The following is a 22,992-nucleotide window of genomic DNA, read 5'->3' as shown; positions in this document are numbered from 1 at the left end:
ATACACAAAACTTTTTCATGATTCAGGAAGCAGCCAATCCCTCGGGCACCTGGGTGGCTCAGTCGGTTAAGCATCTGCCTTCAGCTCAGGTCATGATTCGGGGATCCCTGGATATCGGAGGTCCCTGGATATCGCACTCCCTGCTCAGCAGAGAATCTGCTTCCCCTCTCCGTCTGCCCCTCCCCCCACTCTCTCTTTCTCTGTCAATTAAATAAAAAATCTTAAAAAAAAAAAAGCAACAACCCTAAAAAAATATACAAGATATCCCAATGCTGAAAATTATTTTCAGCTCTTATAAAATATGTTTAGGACACAGAAAAGGATTTAATAATTTAAAATAGGCTTTAGTAAAAGGATGTGAACAAAAGTCATATCACACAACAAACCAATTATTAAAACCTTAAAAATTATTTTAAATAATCCCAAAGTAGCCCATTTTTAAAAATATATAAGAATGACAATATGAAAATCAATAAAAATCTACTTTCCTATATCTAGAGAAATTTATATCTTAAAAATTTTAGCAGAAAAGAGAACTTCATGAACTTTCCTCTAAAGTCTACATGAACGTTCCTCTAAAGTCTACATGACTCAATTCTATTCTCTCACCAAATTTTTCAATGTATAGTAAATTTTTATACTACTGCAAAAGGATCATGAGTCTCTTAAAAGTATTTTTTGTAATAACTGCTGTGTTTAAAAAAAGAAGGCACTAATATTAAAATTTGTTATATAAAATATCTGAACCCAATTTATATATTTGTTTTTAAATGTTTTAACTTTGAATTTTATTGAACTCAATATTAGATTTTGCCAAAGTCAGTCAGATATAATGAATATATATATGCTAATCAGGGATATGTACTCATCAACTGCTATGGAATGAGCTATAGAAAATATATATGGTAGTATTTTCAAACCATTTGTTGTCAGCTGTAACTACGAAACAGTAAATAATTCAGCAAAGTATGTAATTATTTGCGGAACTATGTGATATATATGCTTTAAATACTGGGGAACTCGAAAGTAATTATAATAAAGATACTGGAACAGAGTGGTATCACCAAAAATGGCTGAGTAGGGAACTTCAGGGTTCAGTCCCTTCCCAAAAGCAACTAATGAGCTGACATGCACTGTTAGAATCAACTTTTGCACAACTCTGGAATCTATTCAAAAACTCAGAACAGGGGCACCTGGGTGGTTCAGTCGTTAAGCGTCTGCCTTCGGCTCAGGTCATGATCCCGGGGTGCTGGGATCGAGCCCCGCATCGGGCTCCCTGCTCATGGGAAGCCTGCTTCTCCCTCTCCCACTCCCCCTGCTTGTGTTCCCTTTCTCGCTGTGTCTCTCTCTGTCAAATAAATAAATAAAATCTTTAAAAAAAAAAAAAAACCTCAGAACAGTGGGGTATGTGGGTGGCTCAGTTGTTGTCCAACTCCTAATCTCAGCTCACATCTTGTTCTCAGGGTTATGAGTTCAAGCCCCATGATGGGCTCTACACTGGGTGTGTAGCCTACTTAAAAAAACTCAGAACAGCCAACGGAAGACTTAGGGAAGAATAAAGCTGCTACTTTGCAGTAAGTGAGCACTATGGTCTTTTAGGTTGTCCATTCATTATTCCCCACACCCAGATCAGCAGTGGCTGTGAAGATGACAGTTAGAATGCCTGGTATAGGCTTCTAGTGCCACAGGAAGCATATGGACCTTATTTTCACTGGCAACTTAAGGATCAGCACACAGGCCAGCCTTTGTTTCACACAACTCAAGTAATTCCAAGGCTGGGGTAGCATCACAGACTGCTTTTCCTAAAAAGATTTGAAGGCACAGGTATTGGCACAGCAGTCTGGGGCAAAGAACTACAATTTGGACAAGCAATAAATAGAAAAGCCTGGGTAAGAAAAGGTTGGGAAAGGTGACACATGACATAAAAGGGACTCTAAAAGCTCTTGAATTGAGAAAACTATGCAAATGCCCAGGAAAAAAAAAAAAAAAAGCACAAAATGGCCTGAAAAGACCCTAAGCTCTCATTTATGCAAGCAGGAAGTAAAGGATAAGGCAAGTTGGATAGGGCAAGTTGTAAATGGCCTGGTTAATAAGCACTGAAGGAGTGCCCCAACAGAGCCAATCTGCAAAGATTAGGAGAGTATTTTTTTCTTTCTTCCTTTTTTTTTTTATGCTCCATTTAACTGTCAGAACATCACCTGACCACTAAGCTAATGAAACACAAACTTCAGTGGCCACACACAACAAAGAATCTATACTTTCCAAAAACAGTTTAGAAGTCATCAAATCAACAAACAACAAACCACAACAAGAAACATCAACAAGCTCTGGGTAGTGGGGAATAAATCTGATTCCCAGAACTGCCACATTATAATATTCAAAATACTCAAATTTCAACAAAAAATTAGGAGGCATACAAAAAAACAATAAATAATTAAGTATGGGCCATTCACAGAAAGAAAATAATGAAAAGAAAGATAGCTAAGGTATTGGACTTACTAGACAAAGACTTTAAATAAATGGATTAAAAATCTGTTCCTAGAGCTAAAACAATGGAAAAGAACTTACACACATACACACACACACACACACACACACAAGAAACTGGAAAACAATGTCTCACCAAACAGAATATCAGAGATAGAAGTTGTGTAAAGAAAACATAGAAAATCTAGAGCAGAAAGTATAATTGAAATAAAAAATTCAGCAGCAGGGCACCTGGCTGGCTCAGTGGTTAAACATCCGACTCTTGATTTTGGCTCAGGTCATGATCTCAGGATTGTGAGATTGAGCCCTGTATCAGGCTCTGTACTGGGCATGGGCCAGCTTAAGTCTCTCTCCCCCTCTCCCACCGTACCTCCCCAACCTCTCTTAAAAAAAAAAAAAAAGTTATACATGGATTTTGGACTACACCAGGGGAGGGGGTCAGCACCCAACCCCTGCATTATTCAAGGGTCAATCATTTATATAACACAGACCCATTATATTATATATTATATAGCTATATATACTTTAGTTTTTTCCCTTAGTGATTACTCTGCAAATTACACTTAACATCTTGAATACCTACTTATTTTCACTGTACTTTACAAATACTTTCAATAGCATACAAATATAATTATTACTTAGCCATAAAAAGTAATGCAGTACTGATACATGCTACGTTGTGTATGAATCTTGAAAATGTTATGCCAAGAGAAAGAAGCCATCACAAAAAGTCATATATTGTAGGATTCTGTCCAAAAGAAAGATGCAGAATAGGTAAATCAACAGAGACAGAAAGCAGATTAGCAGTTGCCAAGGACTAGGGGAAAAGAAAATGGGGAGTGACTATTTAATGGACATAGGTTTTCTTTTGGGTTCATGAAAATGTTTTGTAACTGGATAGAGATGACAGTCACACAATGTGAATGAACTAAATGCCACTGAATTGTAAACTAAAACAGTTATTTTGTAATCTGAATTTTACTTCCATAAAATACTAAATATCAGAACAACACAGAAAGAGACAAGGACTAAACTGAGCTTAGTAAAACTTAAATAGCATGGTAAGGGCAGATCATTATAGGTAACTGAATGGGAGAAATAGTATGAAGTTGAAAGCCTAAAATAAAAATACTATGAACATTGATACTCTGAAGGACAGTGTAGCAAGTAGCAGGTATTAGGAAAAGTGGATCAAAAACTAGGAGATCCACAGGGCGCCTGGGTGGCTCAGTTGGTTAAGCGACTGCCTTCGGCTCAGGTCATGATCCTGGAGTCCGGGGATCGAGTCCCACATCGGGCTCCCTGCTGTCAGCAGGGAGTCTGCTTCTCCCTCTGACCCTCCCCACTCTCATGTACTCGCTCGCTCTCATTCTCTCTCTCTCAAATAAATAAATAAAATCTTTAAAAAAAAACAACAACAACAAACTAGGAGATCCAGAAATTAAAAAATGAATAATGGCACTTGGTTGAGGAATCTGGACTATATGGAGGAGAATGAAACAAACAGTATTTTAGAAAGATGAGTACAATGGTTGGGAAGGACCAGCAAGAATTTAAAAAGTAGAACCAGAGTAATCACGTAAAAGGCTATTGCTATAATCAAGGAATTAGAAAAAGAAAATATATTTACAGTACTGTACCTACTGAAAAAAATCCACATGTAAGCAGACCTGTGCCTTGCAAAAAGTAAGAGGAAGCAAAAGATAGACTTTAATAAGAAATAAAACAGTTACAATTTGGCAACCCACTGTATATGTGAAATGATTGAGAGAAATCAATTTCCAAGAACTCAAAAACTATCAATGAGAAGAAAAATGGGAAGATAGTGCTTAAAGATTTTTCTAAGAATTCAAGAATTACAAGTAAGAGGAACAATGGCATGGGGGATTTATTTGTGAAGAAGAGACTGGATTGGCATTTAAAGGATTCAGATTCTGAGGCTACCAATAAATATATCAAAGTGAAATATCAAAGTAAAAAGTTTATTAAGTGTTAAGAGATTTGGACTTGCATGTTACATGAGAATATGGAAGTCAAAGTCTCAGATTTTCAAAACACAAAATGAGAAACAATTAATGAAATCACTCTTTTTAACTCATCAAACATTTTAAAATTCTAATTCAAAATTCTTAACAGTATTAATAAAATAAAGTTTAATAATTAAACAACACTATCACTATTAGAAAGACCTGCTAAAGGTAAAAAAGAGGACTAGTAATGTCCTAAATGGTACATTACAAAATTACTACAAAGATATTATTTAGATATTATTAAAAAAGTCTCACTTCAAACAAAATTAACAATATGAAACCAAGAAAATAACTTCTAGGCTAAGAAATATATAAATTCTAGTCACTTTTGGTTGCAATTTGCTTTATAACTAGAAAACAGTGAGACCTTATTTTCATGGACCACTTTTCCCTCATTTGTAAAGTAAGGCTCTATAAGTGGTTTGCAAACTCAGCATCTGTAGACTAGGCTCATATTTCAGGTAGCCTAATAGAAACCACACATTTACTTATGACAGAATGAATGTACTGATAAAAATTTCCAGTTTCTTAGCCTTGGAATAAAATGATTTACTACAGCATATTATCATGCATTCATTTCAGTCATTTAGAAGCTCTGGCACTATATGTGTATGTATAATTATATTTAACAAAAAATGAAATGTAGTGATTATTAACAAATACAAATTAACAAACTAGTATCTTCACATCATAAGATCCACAGCAGGAAGTGGGTTAATATAAAAAGAATCACTTATAATAAATATTTGGTACTTATGACATGCTAGAAAATACCAGCCTTTCTTCAGTGACTAAGGCTCTATTACGGGCTGAACTATATGAAAAGTTCATATATTGAAGTCTGAATCCCAAGTATTCTCAGAATGTGATTCAATTTGGAAATAGTGTCTTTACAAATGTAATTAGTTAAGATGAGGTTATACTGGAGTAGGGTGGGCCCCAATCCAATATGACTGGTATCTTTGTAAAAAGGGGAAATCTGGGCGTGCGCGCACACACACACACGTATAGTGCCATATGAAGACAAAGCAGTAGATGCTTCCACAAGACAAGGAATGGCCAAGACTGTCAGCAAACCATCAGAAGCTAGAGGAGACACATGGGAAAGTTTCCTTCTTACAGACTTCAAATAGAACCAATCCTTCCAACACCTTGGTGCTAGACTTTTAGCCTCCAGAACTATGAGACAGTACTTCCCTGTTGTTTAAGCTACCAGTTTATGGTACTTTTTTTATGACAGCCCTAGCAAACTAATCGTGACTCCTTCTACTTCTAATATTTAGAAGTTAAATGTAATTTATTATCAACTTTGAAAATGTATCCCCAAAAATAAGTAATAAAAATAATGACACATGGGTATACAATTCAAATCGGTATACGAACCTGCAGTTCAGTAATAACTGTTTTATGCCTCTTGTTACATTCAATCTTTTCCACTCGTGTTTTCAATTCTGCCAAAGTCTTATCAAATACAGCACATTGTAGTGCACACAATTTTTCTTCCAGCAACCACTGTACAACCTAAGGAGATATATATTTCTTTGTTACAGTCAAAGAAGGCATTTCAGCAAGCAGCAAAGAGTAAATATTCTTAAGGACTAATAAGACAGTACCAATATATTGATTAGTTTAATGAGAAAACAAGCTGGCATTCATAACACAGTATCTGCTGAAAGCCTCTACTTCTACATATATGTCTACTATGACAGAATTATACTAAAAACAGAAAATTTCATAAATAATTTTATATTCAAGTTTTAATATTTATTTCTCATACCTTCTACTGTGATTCAAAGGAAACCAGTTAAAGGATCAGTTTTTAAAATTTCTAATCTGTTGCAAATGATATTTTTGTGAGACACTAAGAATATCACTACACTATGAAATTTCTATAAAATACTTCTAAATGCTGGGGTGCCTGGGTGGCTCAGTCGTTAAGCGTCTGCCTTTGGCTCAGGTCATGATCCCAGCCAGGGTCCTGGGATAGAGCCCCGTATCGGGCTCCCTGCTCCACAGGAAGCCTGCTTTTCCCTCTCCACTCCCCCTGCCTGTATTCCCTCTCGCTGTGTCTGTCTCTGTCAAATAAATAAATAAAATCTTAAAAAAAAAAAAAAATTCTAAATGCCTACTTACAATTTACATTATTTATCTTATTATGGATCTATAACAAATAGAATACATGGTACATGTCCACAGTCCATACTTGAGTAACACTGTTCCAGAGAAATACATTCTGAGTACACATAGGAGTTAAAAAACTCACATACCTATCTTCATATTTATAACAGCTCTATAAAAAGGACTAAATAAACATTATTACCTCCATATGACAAGTAAAAAAGGCTGGGAAAGAAAAATGACACTTTTTTATTGCCTAATTAATTGCCTTTTTCTAATGTATTTATACTGTGTCTTAGTGGAATAATCTAAAACCTAGATTATTTATAATTTCATTATTAAATCTATAAGGCCTTAAAAAATTAATTTCACTCGCCTTTCATATTCTTCTTAAAAAGGCATCTGCCATACACATCTGTTAACACATTTTGAAAAATATATTAAATACTACATATTTTCAATATTTCTAACTCTAATAGACATAGGCAGATGTTACCAAAGTCTGTATTTTAAATAGTCCCCTTCCCTAGTCATCCTAAAGCCCTGTCCCTACTATTTTTAATAGTAAGCCTAAACAACATAACAAAGATTTACAATGTAGGAACTTACAATCATGAAACCAGCTTATAATAAAGATTAAAATGTTAACATATTAAAAAAAAGTTAAAATACAAGACTCTAATATTTCCATGGAATAAAGTTCAATATAAAAGAAAAAATAAAATCTGAAAACTCTTTTAAAAAGAATCAGAAAGTTCTAAAAATTAAATTATTAAGAATAATAAGCTCACCCACTTCCTTCAAGTTCTCTCTATGAAAAACCTAAATATGTCAGTAAAATATAATGTCAAAAACCTAGAAGAACAAAGATGGTCAGTTTTTTATTTAATATGGTTTTTAACTTATAATTTGTAACACCTTTTGTAGCTTCTGGTTAATATCTCCTTTGGCTGTAATCTTCACTTGAAATTCTGCTTCATACTCTTCTTCCATATATCGACGACGTTTGGACTGTACATTGTCCATATCCTCTGATTTAGAACGTTTTCTTCTGGAAAATTCACCTGAGGACAAAAAGAATAATGATTAGTCAGGTTTTTATCACAGACCCTAATGCCTGTGTTCCATTCTCAGCAAAATATTATTCCTAGCTATCCAATATCATTCTCAATCAGTTATTTAATGATTATTTTTGAGATTAGAAAAATGGATAGGTAGCTTTTAAACTTTGATCTTGAAATGATTTTCAAATGCTAAACAAGAACTCCCTCATGGCTAAGCAATGTATAATGTGCACATAAAACATTCTTTCCTTGAAATCATATTAAGATGGAGAATCACCTAAAATATGAATATGAGATGAGAAGAGATCATCTCATGTTCATTCCCTTTGCTAAATTTTATAGTGCACATGAATCCTCTGACAAAATATAATATTCATTCTCATGTCACAGATATCTAACAACTGTACATAGTTTTAATTAATTCTTCCTCTAAATACATTTTTTTCAGAATTTAGAAAAAAGTCTTAATCATTAGCCTTAGGAAAATAACATAAGACTAGTTATTCTTTTTTTTTTTTTAAAAAAAGATTTATTTATTTGGGAGAGAGAAAAACTCACGAGTCTGCACAGGGGAGGGGCGGAGGGAGAGTAAGAGAATCTCATGACAACTCCCCGCTGAGCTCAGAGCCCGACATAGGGCTCTATCCCAAAACCCTTGGATTATGACCCTCAAACTAGGACTGGAGCCAAAATCACAAGTCAGACACTTAACTGATTGAGCCACCCAGGCACCCAAGGCTAGTTTTTCTTAACATATCCTAATGAATTTCAAATAAAAATAATAAAATTTATGTCATTATAAAAGTAAATTTGGTAAAGATATTCAAAGATCTTCACTTAGAAAATTTGTATTTCAAATACTGGTAACATTCATGAGATTATAAGCAAATTTTATCTGGTTTCTTTTTCAATATATAAAATGTAAAAATACTAAAATCTCCACTTATTAAAGGGAAACTGTCCTTATGTAACCATAAGTATCCCTCTTTGCTTTTCTCTATACCCATATATCTATGTGCCTACTTTTAAAATCCAGTTCTACTCCATGACTTCTCTTATAATCATGACTTATAGTCATACACGGAAACCAGAATGACAAGGACAGATACAGAACCTAGGTTTCCTGACTTCTAGTCCAATGATAATCTTATAAACCTAACAACACCCAGGCCCATCAAGTCCCCTTTCCCATGAAGCTTAGGAACCTAAGGAGACAGACACGTAATTTTCATTAACTTATACCACCCCCGACAAAATTCTTATAGCACCATGCTCTCAACATAAATCGAAAACCATTTATCTCAAGACATTCAGACAGTACCTTATTAAATATTAAGCATAAATCTTTCTTATAAAACAATGAAAAGTATAAATAAACAAAATAAAATACTGAAGTATATGAAATAATACTTTCAAAAATCCTTAGGTTAGTTATCAACAAAATGATTTAACTGTGTTTTACATAAACTGCAAAATTTTAAAATCATCTCAGGAAAGGAAATATATTTCACAGCCTTAAAAGAATAAACAATGAATAACTATTTTTCTAAACTAGTTCAGGTTTTTTGTACATGCTTACTTTTCTCAGAAGGTCTTTCATCTTCATTTACTACTTGCTCTTCTTCCTCAGGTTTGCTATTCTTTTCATGAGTTCCTACTTCTGCTGTAACAAAGAAAAGGAAATCTTACTTCCATCAGAATTCACTGCAGTTCATTATAATTTACAATTCTGGTGTTAACAATCCAGTGAATAAACTTTTATAAAATCAGTCCCAAAACGTGAAATTTTAGGAATAAAAAGGGAACATAGCATGGACTGGTAGAAATGAATGACCAAATCCACTTTCAAATGTTCCTCCAAATTCATAAAAAGCTCTTAAACATGGAAAAAAATTAATAGTATAAATTTTAAAACAAAGAATCTTACTTAGTAATTTACTGCCAACAGTAGATTAATAAAACCTATTGTAAAGCATTTGGATTCCATTACATTCAATTATTAAAACTAAAATACTGGGGTGCCTGGGTGGCTCAGTCGTTAAGCATCTGCCTTCAGCTCAGGTCATAATCCCGGGGTCCTGGGATCGAGTCCCGCATCCGGCTCCTTGCTCAGCGAGGAGCCTGCTTCTCCCTCTACCTGCAGCTCCCCCTGCTTGTGCTCTCTCTCTCTGACAAATAAATAAATAAAATCTTAAAAAAAAAACCCAAAACCTAAAATACTGTAGAGGTTTTGACAATTACAAAAAAAAATACAAAGTACTGCCAAATTTGAAACATCTAACATTTTAGCCACATTAAATCATTATGTTACTTTAATGGTTATGAGATAGTTCATAACATAGAAATGTAAAAACTATCATAAAGATAACAAAAGTTTAACTTAATAGTTAACTGATGCCAGTGCCAACAAGAGTTAAGCGCATGACATACATTACTTTATATCCTTAGCATAATCCTACACTATAAACATTATTTCTGCCATCACATACATGAGGAAAGTCCAATGTTCAAAAACATTTAAGTAATTTTCACAAGGCATATAAAATATAACAGAGTGCTACCAAAAAAATACTGCTAAAAATGTCTATATAATTGCATTGTTACAATAAATAAAACCCCACATGTACCAGAATAGTCAATCTATTACCTCCTCAACTAACCTAATCATTAACTGGGGGAGAAGAACAAATCACTAGTATGTTTGGGTTTCTATTTTTTCCCCTTACATCACTGCAACTGGCTCCCCAGGGGTTTCAATAAGGCATGCTGTTTCATTATATTCTACAACCAAAATTAAATACGTAATCACAAGGAATAAACATTATATAAAGATTTTGATATGGCATTTCTTCTCCAAACAACAAGGTTTAATCCCAACAGCCCTTATGGTAGAAGTCAAGGCTAAAATAACTGGAAAGACCTTTTAGGTGAAAACAGGCAGATTACCAGGCTCATTGATGAAACTATTAAGGTTCTTAAAAATATTTTCAGGACACCTGGGTGGCTCAGTCGTTAAGCATCTGCCTTTGGCTTAAGTCATGATCCCAGGGTCCTGGGATCAAGCCCCGCATTGGGCTCCCTGCTCGGCCAGGAGCCTGCTTCTCCCTCTCCCGCTCCCTCTGCTTGTGTTCCCTCTCTAGCTGTCTCTCTCCCTGTGTCAAATAGATAAATAAAATCTTTAAAAAAAAATTTTTTTTTTCTTTACACTAAGGTAAAACAGTAAAGCTGTAAAACATGACAACAGTCAAAACAAAACAGCACATAAAGATTACTAAAACTTTTTTTTTTTAAGTTAGCTCCACGCCCAATGTGGGGCTTGAAACTCATGAGATCAGAAGTTCACATGCTCTACAGACTAAGCCAGCCAGGCACCACTACTAAAACTATTTTTAAGCTTTAAAATAAAGAAGTATTAAAAATAAATAAAAATAAATGAGTATCAGAAAATTAACTTTCCATTTACTATGCTCATTAGAAATATTTTAAGATTCCATCCCTCAACTTCAGTTTCAATGAAATGAAAATGTTTTGCTCCCTTGTAGATCACAAACTCATTACAAACCATTTTTTTCTATAGTTTTTTTTTTTTTAAGATTTTATTTATTTGACAGAAAGAGACACAGAGAGAGAGGGAACACAAGCAGGGGGAGTGGAAGAGGGAGAAGCAGACTTCCCGCTGAACAGGGAGCCCGATGCGGGGCTCGATCCCAGGACCCCGGGATCATGACCTGAGCCGAAGGCAGACGCTTAACGACTGAGCCACCTAGGCGCCCCTCTACATATAGTTTTATAAATCCTCCTGATTTTAATACTGAGGGTGGTGACTCCTGAGTTTCCTAGTCCCAAGAGTCTCCAGAGTCATAGAATAACTGGGTTGCTTGAGATGAAGGTTTAATAGTCTTTATTTGGCAAATTATGATACCACCCAAAGAACAAAATTAGCTATGGCTCCAATTAAGGTAACTACAAGCCAGATCAGCCATAATACAACAGAGCAACTGGCCTGCCAATTTGGTTTGAGCTGTCTCTTTTACGCATATGTTAGCTCCCTCTCCTCTTACAGATATGTCAAACTTAGCTTGAGCTTCCTCCATTTTCTTAAAAACCTCCTCCTATCACCCAATTCCCATTTTCCAGATATGCCTGAAAGATATGGCTAGATTCTCAACACTTTAAAACACTTACTGGAATTTTAAAATAGACACACTGGATTAAACTTTGTACGTGAGTTTTATTCAATGGAAAGAACTTTGGAATAAGAAAAATGGTATTATTAACAGATTCTACAAAAAGGAACAAGGTCCTATATTTAATTTTTTGTTTTACAAAAAGCCTCTAGAGAATCTGAGAGTGGACCTGCTTAAACCCAGAATAATAACGAAAGGCCCACACACATAGACATTTTTATATATAATTTCAAGTAGTTCATGGAACACCTGAAACTCATCCAAATACTTAGGTTAAGACTGTCTTTTTTAGAATCTGTCTTCATTCACAGTTTCTGCTTTAATTCCTCTAGTCTTGAGTACAGACTTATCGCAAATTAGCCCATTTTCATATACAGTTCTATGTGTGGCATTCTTTCCTTTCAACCAGACTAGACAATAAGCTCACTAAGAACAGACACCATATCTTGTAACTTTGGTAATCCTAAAAACTTGGGGAAAGAGCTGAGACAAAGTAGATGTTTAATATCTATCTGATGACTACTATCTTAAATAAGATTTCATAAAATAAAGGTGGAAAAAGTGTATTGTAGAGGACAATAGGGAGTTAGTTTCCCATTTTCATTATTCCTATGAAATATGGACAAAAATAAAGTGTCACCTTAGATTAGACGCTGGCAAACATTTTTTGTTAAGACTCAAAAAATATTTTCGGTTTTGTGGGCCATATGGTCTCTGTTGCAACTACTTAACTCTGTCCTTGTAGTGGGAATCAGTGATAAACAATACGTAGTATGTAAACAAATAGATGTGGCTCTATTCCAATAAAACTCTATTGACAAAAACAGAGCCTATAGGTTATAGTTTGCCCATTCCCTGTCTGAAATTACTGGCTCTATAAGAATATTTAAAACAAAACAAAAATTCCTACAGATTAATTAAAGACAATATATCCATTAGCAAAATGAGCAAAGTAGATGAACAGGCAATTTATAGATAAGGAAATACAAATGACCAATAAACATATAAAAATTCTCAACCTCACAAGGCATATCAGGAAAATGTGTCATGATTAACAAGACATTTCCAGAAAAATTCTTAAAAGTTTTATTTAATATAAACTTCCAAATAATATCTTCTACAGTGAATTTTTGTGCTCTCTTTTAAAGCAAACTTGGGGGAAAAGTTCTATTTTATTATTTCCAATTCTCCTCCCATTTTCTCTGAAACCCAATCTCAATTAGGTTTTCAATTCCACCACCCCATGTCAAGGTCACAAATAATCTTCAGGTTATTAAATATTTGTCTCCCATCTTACTTGAACAAAATAGCAGCATCTGATACATAAACAGAATTGGGTTGATTATTCCCTCCTTGCAAAATCCTCTTTACTTGACATCTAAGATAACAGAATCTCCAGACTTTCTACCAGAAAAGCTGCTCTTTCTTTTCTTTTTGTTTCATATACTTATTTATTGTTTTTCTTATTATTGAAGTATAGTTGACATATAAGAGCTGCTCTTTCTTTGGTCTCTCTTCTTCATCTCCCAACCTCTAAACACTGGAATGTCAAGAGCTTAGTTCTTATACCTCCTCTCATCTCCATTTATACTCACTGAGGTGATCTCATCTTGTCACTCAACTTCAACTAAGGTCTATATGCTATCTACTCCTAAATTTTTCTAAACAGTCCAAACCCCTGCCCTGAAATACACATATCTAATCTGGACAGAAACAGTCATTTGAAACTGATGTTCCTCCTATACTTCCCTTTCCAAAACCTGCTTCTTTGATCTTCCTCAACTCTGAAAAGAAAAATCTGCCATTTCCACCAATGTACAGGAATAAGAGGTTCCACAAAGAAAAACCAAACACAGTAAGAAATAACTGAATATAAATGGATTGAGAAAATAAAGAACTTTAGCTGAACACAATAAACAGTGACAATAAAATATCAATAAATTTTAATTAACTAAACCACAGTAATTCTACCACTACTAATCTAAAGCAAAAATAGACAAAACCCATGAAATTCTATTCCTATGCAATTATCCTCATAAGCACTTATACTCATAATATTTACCTAGAGAGCGAATAGGGAAAAACAAATCAACCACAGATACATTTTTCATTTGAAATAAAATTTGGGGGCGCCTGGGTGGCTCAGTTGGTTAAGCGACTGCCTTTGGCTCAGGTCATGATCCTGGAGTCCCAGGATCGAGTCCCGCATCGGGCTCCCTGCTCGGCAGGGAGTCTGCTTCTCCCTCTGACCCTCCCCCCTCTCATGTGCTCTCTCTCTCAAATAAATAAATAAAATCTTTAAAATAAATAAATAAATAAATTTAAAAAAAATGAAATAAAATTTGGAAGGAAACTGTATCAGAATTTAGTGTAAAATCTGTTTTAATCTAAAACATATTTTTCTCCTCAAAAATATTAAGAAATAGCAATGTTTATAAAACAAAAAAGCAGGCAGAGAAGAGCTCTCCCTCCTATTTCTCCATTAAGAAACAAAATGAGAAGGGCCAAGAAGGATGAAAAATGGAGAATGCCATAGCCCAAAAGCTAGAGTCTCAAGAGGAAGGGACTATTAAAGAGAGCATCCAAGTGTGAGAGAATAAAGACAAAATTTTGGATTTAAATCCCTGGTTTTTAACAATATGAGCATCAATGTCACTTCACTGAAAACAAGGAGGGGGGACTGGCAAGATGAAAATCAAAATCCAATTAAAGAATAAGAGGAAGAGAAAAAATAGTGCTAGCCTATTAACAGAATTTAAAGAATGACTATGAAAGAGAGTAAAGAGATGGAACAGGAGCTAGATAAAGAGTACATGGCCTGGAAAGTGAATGAAGATAAACTAATGGATGTACCTCTTCTACTGTTCTTTAAACTTTTCCAGACAGAAATCTTTATTTCCCTAGCCTTCTTAATAAACAGATTATCATTTTAATCATCTAATGAATATCAGTTATCATACAGTACTGTGCAACAATATGACAGTATCTTCAGGCCTACTCAGTATATCTGCAATACTTTCTTAGGCCTTTCTCTTACTATTGTAAAATTAAAATGGCTTTTTTATTTGCTTTCTGATATCTTTCATTATTTTTTGTTGCTGCTCATAGCTATTGTAACTGTTATATTTAAAACACATTTGCTAAAGAAGTACCTGAAATGACAGAGGTTTATGTTTTCCTATTAGTACAGCACATAAATGTTAGTAGCTAGAGGGAAGAAGTGGTCCTCAGTACTTCAGTTTATAATTCTGTGTTCTGAAAACATTAAAAATTAGTCAAGAATACCAGGGTCCTGGGATCGAGCCCATAGGGCTCCCTGCTCAGTGGGAAGTCTGCTTCTCCCTCTCCTTCTGCCCCTCCACCCCTCCTCCTGCTCTCTCTCAAATAAATAATCTAAAAAAAAAATTGGTCAAGAATAAAAAAATGATGAAAGTAATATCTCAGAAGGTACACAGCAATAAAAATGACATGTACTATAGTCCCCCTTTATCTGCAGGGGCTATGTTCCCAGACTCCCAGTGGGTGCCTGAAACCATGGACAGTACTGAACCCTGTATGTTTCTTCCTATACATATACCTATGATAAAATTTAATTTATAAATTAGGCACAGGAGATGAACAACAATAACTAAAAATAATTATAACAATATACTACAATAAAAGTTATATAAATATGGTCTCTCTCTCAAATTATCTTATTGTACTATACTCACAGTTCTTATGATGATGTGAAATGTTAAAATGCGTATGTAATAAGATGAAGTGAGATGAATGACATAGGTATTGTGATGCAGCATTAGGATACTACTGACCTTGAAAGTTAATACTACTGAGAATAAGTTAGGAAGAGAATAATCTGCTTCCAGACCATGGCTGACTGTGGCTAACTAAAACTGTAAAAACTGGGGCTCCTGGGTGGCTCAGTTGGTTAAGCGACTGCCTTCGGCTCAGGTCATGATCCTGGAGTCCGGGGATCAAGTCCCGCATCGGGCTCCCTGCTCAGCAGGGAGTCTGCTTCTCCCTCTGACCCTGCCCCTCTCATGCTCTCTATCTCATTCTCTCTCAAATAAATAAAATCTTTAAAAAAAAAGATAAAACTGCAAAAACTGAAACCATGGAAAGTGAAACCATTGATAAAAGAAGACAACTGTAACAGATTCCGCTCCCATGTAAAGAGAACACAGTACAGTTTTAAGACCAATGAAGAAACTATACTTTACGTATTATACACAAAATTTCCCTGGGGATTGGGGAAGGGAGGGCAGGAAATAAAAGTTTAGTTATCAGCTAAGAAATTAAATCTATCACTACACTTACTCTGCTAATACCATACAATCAGATAAAAGTAAAAGTAAGTAACTGGGGCGCCTGGGTGGCTCAGACAGTTAAGCGTCTGCCTTTGGCTCAGGTCAGGATCCCAGAGTCCCAGGATCGAGCCCCAGCATCGGGCTCCCTGTTTAGTGGGGAGTCTGTTTCTCCCTCTCTCTCTGCTCCTCCCCCCACTCATGCTCACTCTCTCACTCACTCCTCTCTCAAATAAATAAATAAATAATCTTTTAAATAAATAAATAAAAGTGAGTAACCAAAAATAAACGCAAGTTTGAATTTTCAAAGTATGCAACATGGGCGGCTTAACAGTCATCTCATGGCATTTAATAGCATTAAGTGGGAAGGATGGTCCCTAAGATCAAAACCCTCACATAAAGGTAAAATGTATAAACTCATTAAATAATAATCTGAAATTTGTTAGGACTACCAAAAGGTTTTTTAAGGACTTACCCCAATACTACTTTCTCTATAAATACTTATTCAATGAATGAGTTAAGGTCACCTTAAATATGGTTACCTATTATCTTTCCAAAATGTAACTTCATTATGTCATTCTCCTCTGCTTGAAACATTCAATGGCATGGTAACCAAGGTCCTTCATGATATACTTCTCTTATATTATCAATTATTCACTCATTCTACAAATATTTACTAAGCACTGACTGTAAGCCAAGCATTATTTTGGCCTGATGATGGTGGCTCAGAACAAGGGTGATGATAGTGGATGATAAGAGAGACTGGATTCTAAATCTACTCTGAAGGCAGAGCCAAGAGGATTTCCTGATAAACTGGTAAGATATGCAATATAAAGAAAAAAATAAGAATGGCTCCAAGATTTTGGCCTGAGCAAGTAGGACGGAGCTACAATTAAGAGGGATTATCCTCACTAAAACCCTATGTTATATAAATACATCTATGTTTTTATAAAGTTACCCTTCTCTACACTCCCAGAATATCAATTTAACATTATTAGTGTGTTCACAGCCTTGTATTTAATGTCCTGCAACTGTCTGCATCCTGAGGACAAGTACTAAATTTTATCTTTAAATCCCCAGAACCAAAACAGCTTAGCCTGTCTCTCAATATAGCTTTAATAATGAATAAATGCTCTCTGAAAATCTAGTAAGAAAAAAAATCTTTGCCTCCAATATATTGTGGGAAAAAACATCCCTATGTCTCCTAGGCCTGTCTCTTATTTCTTTTGAACAAATTAGAAACCAAATGCTATGTTTCATACTACAAAGTCACTCCTCTCAGAGTTCTAAGGCTAAGGGAATGGTGATACAGTAAGAACATAAAGGTATTAATGCCACTCTGAAAAGAGTTCAGAAAATTTCAAATAGAAATCATGTTTGAGTTTGACCATGAAAGCAAAATAGGATTTTTCTCATTCTTTCCTTTTTCTCCAGGAATAACAGAAGAGATGGAAAGACAGGCTTTTGAACAGACTAAGAAGTTTATATTCCTTTTATTTAAAGAGTTTGGAATTAATCTAAAAGTAACAGGGATCCAACAAAAGAGAAGAACACAATCAAAACAGATTTAAGTTACAGAGAGATCATTCAGAAGATGCGGGGGGAAGAGAATCAAGAAGCCTGAGGAAGCAAATGGATGAAGTCTTTATCAAATAGATTATCAGTCTTCAGGGTTTCTGGATTCTAGCAATAGTGGTGTCATTCTCTAACAAAGAATATTAAAGGAATCATATTTCACTGGGAAAATTAATTGTAAAATATAATTTGTTACACTTGAAGCAAATAATTTAAACAAGAAGGCTTTTACATTCTAAGTTATTTGGTTGCTAAGTGATAGCAAGAACAATTGTTAGGACTTTGATCAACGGTCCAGCTTATCTCTCTATGCCTAGACCATAAGCCCCTTAAGGGCAAAGGCCATATTTTCCAATTATTTTAACTCCCTTCTTATCAATTCACACAATGTTGCTAAATTCTGTTAAGAATTTATGAAGTTTAGAGATCATTCCAGTCACATCATTCTCAACTTTCTCAGCAACTAAAAAAAACTTAAACATGATAAGAATGCTTTATTAAGCAGTTTATTAAACCTAAACAAAATTTTTAAAACTTAAGTAATATGCTAACCTGGAGAGCATGTTTCATTTTGTGATATAACTTCAGATTCATCTTTTTCACCAGAAAGATCCTCTTCATCAGAGAGGACCAAAAAGGCTTCTTTTGGCAAACTCTCACTGCTTTCTTGTTTAGATGGTGAACCAAAAGAACCTTCCATCTTCTCTTCCAAATCTGGATTTGTCTCATCAATTGGAAGGAGAGAAGTTTTAGAAAAGCAAGTAAGTTCATCTTCAGCAGGTGCAAGCTTTTCCAAAATAGGAATAATTTCATCTGTCTCCATAGAATCTGTATTTTCCAAGATAATCTCATTTTTGTCGTCTTTTATAACATTTTCACTAATGGTTTCTGCAAGGTCTGCAGAATTTTCATCTTCATTCTTTTCACTTTGGTCAATTTCCATACTGCTAGATATAGCCTCCTCTCCAAGAGCAGGTTCTGTGACAGCATCTTCCTTTGCCTTCTTTTCATTTTCAGGAGGTAGATCTGAACAAATAACTGTATCATCTGTTTCCAGGGTTTCTTCATCAGCATCGATATTACTGTCAGCTTTATTTTTCTCATCAAATGAGAAAATCTGGTCTAACTTTTCATCATCCCCATTTTTTTCAAGAAAATCATCACCTTTATTGCTACTAGGCTCTGTACTGTCAGTTTCAGGAACAGGTTCACAGACTGGTACAGAACTTGGTTCAAAGGTGGGATGAAAAGCTGATTCAGAAGTCAGTTCATCAGAAGTGGGTTCATCAGAGGCCAGATCACTGGGGGTTTGATCACCAGAGGCTGGATTACCAGAAGCTGGATCACCAGAGGCTGGATCATCAGAGGCCAGTGCTCCAGAGGACAGATCAGCAGAAGCTGAATCACCAGAGGCTGGATCACTGGAGATTGGTTCACCAGAGACTGATTCATCAGGGACCGATTCACCAGAGACCAATTCACCAGAGAAAGGTTCACTGGAGACTGTTTCATTAGAAACTGTTTCACCAGAGGTGATATCACCAGAGGTGGAATCACCAGAGGTGGGATCACCAGAGGCGGGATCACTAGAGGCAGGATCGCCAGAGGTTAATACTTCAGAGGCCAGATCTTCAGGGGCTGAATCTCCAGAAGCTGGATCTGCCATAGCCAGCTCAACAGAGGCTGGCTCATCAGAAGCTGGTTCAGCAGTCAGTTTACAGACTAGTTCAGGAGCTATACTATTAGGAGACAAAGGTTCATGCTTTAAATCATCATCCTGCTTGTTTTTTATATTAACATTTAAGGTACAAGAGGTTTCTTTCCATTCTGATTTACTTTTTTCAGGATCAAAACAAAGCTCTTCAATGCCATTCACCTCTTCCTTGTCATTAATATAATCCATATTTTCCAAAGGTGAGGTTGGGTCCAAATCTCCATTTTCATGGTTGCCATTTAACAGCTTGACATCAGCTTTCAACAGTTCTTCTTTGACCTTGTACACTGCTTCAAGTTGCTGACGGTCACTCACTCTCATTGTTTTTCGAGCCTTAAAGACTTTTTTCTGAGGTTCTTCTATACTATCCATTTTGAATCTTTAAAAAGAGAAAGAGAGAGAGTTTAATAATTGAAACAGAAGCCACCTAATCATAGATGAACTGCAAACTGATCTTATAGGTAAGCAGCCCTTTATGTAATTTTGAAATAATAACATACAGAAAGCATAATAATCCTTGCTATGTGTTAATTTTCATATTAATTGGATTTGTGTAATACAAAATTGATGACAGGTACAAACCAGAGAAGATCAATTATCAGGAAGATTAGGAAAAAAAGTGACTAGCTTTTGGGGCGGGGACAGCAAGAGTAGGTCTTTAGAGCTACCCTTGGTCCTGGAACTGTCATATCCCCTCTTCTTCCACTTCCTATTGCAAACAATTAAGGCCATTCATTGAAAGAAAGAAAGAAAGAAAGAAAGAAAGAAAGAAAGAAAGAAAGAAAGGGAGAGGGAGGGAGCTGAAGAAAGGAAGGAAGGAAAGAAGGAAGGAAGGAAGGAAGGAAGGAGAGAAAAAAAGGAAAAAGTGAGTAGTTTCTAGTTTTAATTCTCAGCAAACTAATGAAGTCAGAATCTGAAGGAGACACATAAGCATATGCAGCAAAAAAGCTGACAAAGAAAAATAAAACTATGAGAGACCAAAAACAGTAGAGGAATGGAAAAGAGGTATACAGATAAGGAAAATTAAGAAACACATAAGATTACATTTACAACCAGGCATATCTAGATCAACCGTACTGTAACATATTTACAAAAGATTACCATCAAAAAATTGCTAAGACAATTCACATGACAGGATATAGTTGCAAATCATATATTTGCAAGTAATTTATCTAAGAGACATGCATCTAAAAAATAAAATACTATTGCAACTGAATAGTAACAAAAATAACCCTATTATAAGTGGACAAAGTAATTGGGGTATCTGGGTGGCTCAGTCTGACTCTTGATTTCAGCTCAGGTCATGATCTCAGGGTTGTAGGATCGAGCCCAATGGCGGGCTCCACACTTGGCAGGGAGAGTCTGCTTGAGATTCTCTTCCTCTCCCTTTCCCTCCACTTCTCCCCACCCACCCCTGCTCAAGGGAGCACAGACTCACTCGCTCTCTAAAATAAATAAATCTTTTTTAAAAAATGGACAAAGAATTGAATAGACATTTCTCTAAAAGATATATAAATTGCCAATAAACCAATGCCAATAAGCACTAAAAATGAAAAGATGCTCACATTACTAGTCATCAGAGAGATGTAAATTAAACTGCAATGAGATAACACTTCATACACACCAGGATGGCTATAATCAAAGAGAATAATGAGTACTGGTAAGGAGACAATCACACAATCAATGCTGGTGGGATTATAAAATGGTGCAGCTGCTCTGGAAAAGTCTGGCAGTTCTGCATCATGCTTAACATTAATCATTAATTTTCTATCTTTCCTCTTCTGCAATACACATAAAGCTATAAATTTCCCTTTGAAGGTTGCTTTAGCTGCATCTCATATTTTGATGCGTTATATCTTCATTGTTGCTCTTAAAATATTTAGTAATTTCCATTATGACTTATTCTTTCACATGTCAGTTATTTAAAAGTTCCTTAAAAAGGTATACATTATGACTGTGTGAAGCTCATTAAAAAAATACAAGGTTGGTTTCATACTAAAAAAAAAAAAAAATCAAGCAATGCAGATTATAAGTGAGTCATGAATCATAATGGCTTTATTTCAGGTTGAATCAAGGTGTCCATGTGATAAAAATATATTAGAACCCTAAGCCCCAACACCTCAGAATGTGATCGTATTTAATTTGAGTCTTTGCAGAGATAAAGATAAAATAACGTCATTAGGGTGGGCCCTAACCCACCATGATTGGTATCCTTATAAAAAGGGGGAAAAATTTTTTTTTTTAGTAAAGCAATAGAAGTCTATTAAGCGAAGATATAGAAAAAGCTCTCAAGAGTAAGAGGGGTCCCGACAGGGTTGCCCAAAAAGGGGAAAATTTGGATACAGATATGCACACAGAGAGCCATGTAAAAACTGGAGTTTGGCTGTCACAAGTCACAGCTAGCAGAGAGGTCTGCATGGCCCTAGATCACCTTGATTTCAGACTTCTAGCATATAGAACTACGAGACAGTAAATTCCCTATTTAAATACATACATACATAAATAAAATATAAGCAATGAATTCAAAATTCACTGCATGAACAGAATAAAGGGTGAAAATAAACATGAGATCATCTCAACAGATACAGAACATTCATTTGACAAAATTCAACACTGACTCATAATTAAAACTCTCAGAAAACTGAGAACAAATGTAATAAAAGTTATCTACAAAGAAAACTACAGATGTCATACTTAATGGTGAAGTAAGATCAGAACCAAGACAAGGATGTTCCCTATTACCATTACCTAGCCAGTGCAGTAAGGCAAGCAAAAGATGCAAGGACTTCGTCCTGGAGAAAACAATGTCACCAGTCTCTAATGGAATAAAACAGAAGTGTTTTACGGACGAAGATATACAGGAAACAAGAAAATTGTTTTCACACTGGATATTTACTCATCATCACCATTACCTGTAGGAATGATGGTTGGATACACTTGCTGTAGCTGGAGAGGGGGGAGAAAAACAGCCTCTGACACCTGGGAACTTAATCTCAGGCTCATAGCTAGACCTAGTTATAAATCGACTTGATGCTTACAGCTAAGCCATGTTGTTCTCCTGAACATAAAATCACCTCCACATTCAAATTAGACAAGGTCACTGTGCAACCATGAAATATCAAACCTCTCTCTCTGACTAAATGAGTGATGGCTACTTTTTTTAAAGAAAATAAATCACAGTTTTATCCTCACTGTAGTCTGTCCTCCCTACAGATAAGATTTATTGAGATAACCAAGCACAGAATTGCCGCCACTTTCTGAGAGCACCCAATCCAAAGTAAGGCTCTATTTCCTCTAACCCTCCCACAAATAAGCCAATGTCTACTATACTAAACCCAAATCCTATGTTATGTTTTTTCTAATATCCTCTTACTGACTGATGTGCTTCAGAGTTTACCCATGGTGAGCATTCTTCCTCAGTGCAACAAGTAATAAACCCAACGTGTTCAATTAGAGGTCTGATTCTGGTGTTCCATTGTTCTTTTTGACCAAAAGACATAAAAAAATGGCCTA

At 35.4% G+C, this 22,992-nt stretch overlaps 1 protein-coding gene across 4 annotated transcripts in view; it reads right to left on the bottom strand.

The window, feature by feature from the left end:
* The window catches only part of ATF7IP (activating transcription factor 7 interacting protein), a 126,630-nt gene that overhangs the window by 52,833 nt on the left and 50,805 nt on the right, over positions 1 to 22,992 (bottom strand). For 3 of the 4 annotated variants that reach the window (XM_081821267.1, XM_081821265.1, XM_081821268.1), the window contains exons 2-5: positions 18,318 to 19,858; positions 9,279 to 9,362; positions 7,554 to 7,699; positions 5,901 to 6,038 (exon numbers count right to left, since the gene is read on the bottom strand). In XM_081821267.1, coding sequence (XP_081677393.1) covers positions 5,901 to 6,038; positions 7,554 to 7,699; positions 9,279 to 9,362; positions 18,318 to 19,851 — 1,902 coding nt within the window. In that variant the 5' untranslated portion in view covers positions 19,852 to 19,858. The remainder of the gene's footprint in view (positions 1 to 5,900; positions 6,039 to 7,553; positions 7,700 to 9,278; positions 9,363 to 18,317; positions 19,859 to 22,992) is intronic. The other variant, XM_081821266.1, reaches the window with a different exon arrangement.

The sequence above is a fragment of the Leptonychotes weddellii genome, chromosome 5 (genome assembly GCF_054177405.1).
Source record: "Leptonychotes weddellii isolate Sample4059 chromosome 5, ASM5417740v2, whole genome shotgun sequence".
NCBI lineage: Eukaryota > Metazoa > Chordata > Mammalia > Carnivora > Phocidae > Leptonychotes > Leptonychotes weddellii.
This window is presented reverse-complemented; position numbering and strand designations above follow the sequence as displayed.